The sequence below is a fragment of the Neodiprion fabricii genome, chromosome 1, assembly GCF_021155785.1.
Source record: "Neodiprion fabricii isolate iyNeoFabr1 chromosome 1, iyNeoFabr1.1, whole genome shotgun sequence".
NCBI lineage: Eukaryota > Metazoa > Arthropoda > Insecta > Hymenoptera > Diprionidae > Neodiprion > Neodiprion fabricii.
In genome coordinates, this window is record NC_060239.1 from 16,030,626 (window position 1) to 16,036,343 (window position 5,718).

At 45.0% G+C, this 5,718-nt stretch overlaps 1 protein-coding gene across 1 annotated transcript; it reads right to left on the minus strand.

The window, feature by feature from the left end:
• Positions 1–226: 226 nt before the first annotated feature.
• On the minus strand, positions 227–4,230 carry LOC124182212. Its single transcript, XM_046569163.1, has 3 exons — positions 4,044–4,230; positions 403–1,744; positions 227–275 (listed from the first exon to the last, which is right to left on the minus strand). Exons 1-3 carry the CDS (start codon positions 4,228–4,230, stop codon positions 227–229), a joined length of 1,578 nt encoding a protein of 525 aa, XP_046425119.1.
• Positions 4,231–5,718: the final 1,488 nt, after the last annotated feature.

Consider the following 5,718-nt stretch of genomic DNA (forward strand, 5'->3'; position numbering starts at 1 on the left):
TTGACCAGGGGTAAGGGGTCTTTACCCGAATCGAACATCGAGGATAAATCATGTGCACATTTGCCCACAAATTGAATTTTGTATTTAGAGAATGTTCTATTAAGAGACTCAAACAGACCCGCTACATAAGGGATGGAAATATAGTTTTTTTGAATGGTCTGTGTAGTAGTTGCATCGAGATTGTTGTTGGGGCTGGTAGATGCCAAGATGGAATCATATTTGAACTTTATATGTTTGTTAAGCAGGCGAGAAGGATAGTCATTCTTACATAGTACCTGCTGAATTAAGGACAAATTTTTATCGTGAAATTCCATGCTTGAGAGTCGGATCGCTCTGTCAACTAAACAATTGATCGTTCCAATTTTGTATGATTTGGGATGGTGAGAATGGTAATTTAAATACCTTTGTGACCAAGTAGCCTTGTGGAACCAATCAGTTTTAATGAGCTGATTGTCATTGATAATCAGTACATCTAAAAAGCTGATTTGGTGATTAGACTCTAATTCGGATGTAAATTGTAGTCTCGGATGGAAACTATTAAAAACTGAAAGCATATCGGCGACTTTATGCGAAGGGACAGCTGTAATTATGTCGTCTACGTATCTGAAAAAGAATGCAGGCTTGAAGTCAAGTTTATTAAGACAGTGTTGTTCAAGGTCATCCAAAACCAAATCAGACAAAATTGGAGAGAGCGGTGAGCCCATAGGTAAGCCAAACGTTTGGGCATATATGTGATGGTTAAATTTAAATATGGCAGCCTTAAAACATATTTGTAATGCCTTTAAGAGTTCATTACGTGGGACCGGAATTTTGTCCACCAGCTGATGCCAACGCTGTTTGATGGCGTTGATTGCCAGATCTTGTGGTACATTAGTGAATAAGGATATAACATCCAGTGAAACTAAAATATAATCAGCTGGAAGACGAAGATCCCTAATAGCATTCACCAACGCAAAACTATCTCTTATCCGTGACAAAGGTGGTATGATGTTATTACCTATCCATTTACTAAGAAAACGAGCCAAATTGATCGTCGGACTATCAGTGAAGGACACAATGATTCGTACCGGTGTATCAGGTTTATGGATTTTCGGTAGTCCATAAGCTCTAGGTGGTCGGCAGTCCGTTTTAGCAATTTGACGTCTTAGTTGATTAGAGATAAATTTGCTATTGACCCAATCGGTTGTTAGTTTTTTTACTTCTTGTTGCAGAGTAGAAGTGAGATCATATCTAACGACTTTATAAGAATTATTGTTAGATAGTTGTTGCAACATTTTGGCCTCGTACATTAGTTTGTTCATAACCACAGTCTTGTTTCCCTTATCCGCTTTCAAGAAAAGCAAGTCCTTATTGTTGTTTTGGAAGATCTTGGTTTCTTTGATTTTTTTGTGAAGGGCATTCTTATCGGCGTCAAGGGGAGCAGGAGTGTTAATGAACTTTTTTACTGTATTAGTGAAATCTTGCCGAGCCGTATTGCGAGAATTAGAAGGAATGAAAGAGATCTTAGATTCGAAATCCGATATGAGTTTGTTGGTTGGAATGCGATTATTCTTAAAAGGAATGCCATATTTAGGTCCCATTTTTAGTACGTCAATAACATTGGCCGGAATCTCGGTGCTACTGAGGTTTACTAACCAATTTTCAGAGGTCGTGTCAATTGGATTAGAATTGAGTCGTTTTTTGTTATTGATCAGACTAGCTAGCTTGTTGATATTGGCCGTCTTATAAGCGTTGAAAGCCGGTTCTATTTGTTCGTGACAGATATTTAAATAAAATTGTTCTGAAGAGGGCCCCCACCAGGGCCGAAACGTTAACACGATAAAAAGTGTTTTGAGTTGTGACCTTCATATCCAAGAATAACTTTAATCAACGAATAATATTTTCATTTCAATTATTATTTCAGCAAATAATCAAAAAATATATAGGATTTTTTTAATAATCATATTCACTTCTAAAAAATTTGATTGATGTAAAAAATTTTTTTTTTCAAAAAATTCTTCTTTTTTTCAAAAGTAAATTAAAAATTGTGATAAACATGGATGAAATGTATCTGATAAATTTATTGATCATTTTTTTCATTCAAATAATTATATAGATATACAAATTATACATTAACATCATTGAATATAAATGTAGGCAATCAATTCAAATAATTCAATGATATAAAAAATAATAATTTGAATAAATCATTCTTCTCAAATTGGGAAAAAAATAATTTTCAAAAATTAAAAATATGAAATCCAATAACTAATCATTGATCCATCTGTATGTTTTCTCTAAACTTTTCAATAAGTTCTAGTCCATTGTATAAATGTTCCAAATTACAATCCATAAAGTAAATCGAATGGCATTTTTTTAATGAATAATATTTTTATGTCAATCAATATGTGAGCGAATAATCAAAAAATATATGGGATTTTTTGAATAATTATATTCTTTATTAAAAAATTCAATTAATGTAAGAATTTGTTTTTTTCTAAATTCTTTGTTTTCTAAAAGTGTTGACAACAACATTGTGAAAGCAACTAGTCGGTCGCGCGCCTTTCAACCCACGCGCCGCAACAAGCATTTCACACTTTCTAGTTGCGCGACACAGAAGAAAGTATTACGTCACGCGCGCTGCTCACGCCACCCACGCAGCCGAGCGCGTCGCGTAATCGGCCAACGTGGTCTCCCGCTGCTGAAGACCAATTGAGGCTGCGATGAGAGACCACCGATCTCACCGATCGGCAGGACACTTTGGTTTCGCCGGAACTGACCAAGACGAACTAACTGCTACGCTACGCTACACCACACTACGCCACGCAACGCTACGATTCCAGACCAGCACGCAGACTTTGACGACTGCATGACGGATCCTGTTCAACTGGCAACAGCCAGCCCAACCCAAAAGACAAGTGCTTGCAATCCACCAGCTCCGTGGGTGCTTCGAGTGGACCTCCCATCAAGGCCTCTGACTAGGCCACCGGCGGTTCTGCAATCAGTGTGGGACGTGAGAAGAGCGAGAGTGACGTCACCGAGTTACTACCGCCGCATTCCGGCAGCGATCTCTCCGTTTCCCGAGCCTCAACGCATCTACGTATCAACGGCTACCCAGACGACCCAGTCTAACAGCGAGTGGGAGTCTCCGCAACGAGCAACGGAACCGGAGAATCGCCGCCCTCCAACACCGCCTAGCTTTCCGGAAAGCCGGTATACGCCGCCTCCAAGGACCGCGCCAACTCATCGCTGCACTTCATCACTGCAGCCTCCACCGCGGTGTAACAGGACGACGACCGCCCCTTCCCTCGCGTGGAAACCATTAATATAGCTTGTATATATGTATATAAAACTATAAATGAATAAGATGTAAGTAGTATAGGGGCACTTTGGGGCGTCACAACAAACCCCCCTCGCACCCCTCTCCGGCGCCAGCCCCTCGCCAAGGAGTGACTTTGGGGCGCCTTCCCCTTCCCCCGCCGCCCCTCGCCGAGGAGTGACTTTGGGACGCCATCCCCTTCCCCCGCCGCCCCTCGCCTAGGAGTGACTTTGGGGCGCCTTCCCCTTCCCCCGCCGCCCCTCGCCACGGAGCGAATTTTGGGACGCCATCCCCTTCCCCCGCCGCCCCTCGCCGCGGAGCGAATTTTGGAACGCCATCCCCTTCCCCCGCCGCCCCTCGCCACGGAGCGAATTTTGGGACGCCATCCCCTTCCCCCGCCGCCCCTCGCCTCGGAGCGAATTTTGGGACGCCATCCCCTTCCCCCGCCGCCCCTCGCCGCGGAGCGAATTTTGGGACGCCATCCCCTTCCCCGCCGTCCCTCGCCAAGGAGCAAATTTTGGGGCCCCTTCCCCCGCAGCCCCTCGTCTAGGAGGTATTTTATTCTAGAAGCTTCTCCGGACGACCACCCCTTTCCCGCAACCCCTTACCAAGGAGCGGTTTTTCCGCCTCGAAGTTCCGCGGCTCGTCAGCCCTTCGCCCGCGACCCCCTCGACACGTGGTGAATATCGTGTGACGACCCCTTACCCCGGCTACAGTTGACCGCGAATCAGATTCCGGACTCTACGGGATGGCCTCTGGGCCTGTGCACCCTGACCACGGGACGATCCCCTTACCATGGTGTCCCTGGCCGTGCGGCCGATTCTGGGGCCACCTACCCATCTGGCCCCGCTACCTCCGTTCACGAAGCGAACTCTGGGACTTGGACGTTTGGGGTTACAGGTCCTCCACCCCGGCTCTCGTTCTTTCTCCATCCCTGCTCTCTGTGTCGGGTGCTCGTGTCACTGACCTTACCCAGCCGTCAGTGTTTATCCTAAGGTTTACGTGCGCTTGGAAAATATAGACCTGGTCACTCTCTCTCTCCTTCTTAATGCAAGACTATAGGCATACTTAGATGTACGAGGATCAGGGTGGGTGGGTGAGGCAACAGAACTCAATGGTGGATCGCATAGAAAAATCAAATCTCATCCTCGCAGGTTTATTCGGTTAACGCAGGTGCAAATACATACATGGTTATTACTATTTGTTTGCTTGTTGTTGGAGTGGGATGTTTTTATTTGTTATAGTTACAGCGCCCCACATCACCACTATACTTATAATAATTATAGCAATCACGAGTATAGACAGTACCACCCATGGATAAGGCTGTTCTTCGGGCACGTACAATGGTTCATCTACAGCATCTGCGTTCGCTTGGCGGGGTGTAGCCGTGTTGATCCGAGTCTCTTCACACGAAAAAATTCTCAGGGTAACACATACGTCTGATATTTCCTCTTGATTAATTTCGAGTTGTACGGTGCCCTTGGTCTTCATTGCGAAATAGCGGACAGGAGGTTATCCCGATGCTTGATGATGGTAGTGTCGAAATAGTTTGTTCAGAGGCTGGCTAAGGCTTTGTCCTCAGTTTCGATGGCCTGCTTGATTTCAGCAGCGAGGTATGATGGAAACAGGCGGGTAATTTCAAGGAGAACAATACTGAGGTAATTCTCGGCAAAGGCAGGATTCGCTGACGACGCGATGTGTTCTAGGACAGCGCCGTATTCCTTCTCCGCTATTTGCCTGATGCGATGAAGACTCGGTTCCTTGAGCTGCGTCAGATTCACTTTCTCGGCTATGTATGCGACGTATGATTTCTTGCACTCGTTTACCGAATGGGCTAAACGCTGAAGCCTTCGTAGCCGTTCGTCGACACACACAAATATAGCTTTAAGTCCGTTGAATGTGGATTTCTGCATTACAATGGTGGGTTGATACACTTTCTGGCGTTTGGCGGGTGACTGAAAGTTCTCATCCTGGGTGGCCGTGTCTGCGCAGTCTGATTCCTTATCTTCTGATTCGGTGACTTCGGATTCCGTAGGTATTTCAAATCTGACGGCTCGCTCACCGTGTGCTGTTGACAATTCGACGTTGCAGCCACCAAGCTCAATCCGATTAAAATACCATTGGGCATCGGTGTATCCTTCTATGTCAAGGTATTCGGAGATATTGTCCAACTCATCTGCGAGTCGCGACCAGGCCGCTGGTGTCAGACGCACGCCTCCGGAGGAGTTGTTGACGAGTTTGATGACCGGTTCAAACTGATCGTCGAGCCGTAGACCGAGACCGATGACTATTTTCTTCGTAAAAGAATTATTTAGACTATACGTTGTCGACAACAGCAGATTTTTCTCAGTCTTTTTCAAAGCCTTCGTAAATGTTTTATACATTTCATTCACGTTGCCCATTGGTGCAGAAGATTTGGA

Coding starts and splice junctions, on each gene's coding strand:
- LOC124182212 (XM_046569163.1), bottom strand. CDS start 4,230: ATGGAGAAAGAACGAGAGCCGGGGTGGAGGACCTGTAACCCCAAACGT. Junction 1,745..4,043: donor ACAGGCCCAGAGGCCATCCC/GTAGAGTCCGGA, acceptor ACGAACAAATAG/AACCGGCTTTCAACGCTTAT. Junction 276..402: donor AAGGCTACTTGGTCACAAAG/GTATTTAAATTA, acceptor TTAATTCAGCAG/GTACTATGTAAGAATGACTA.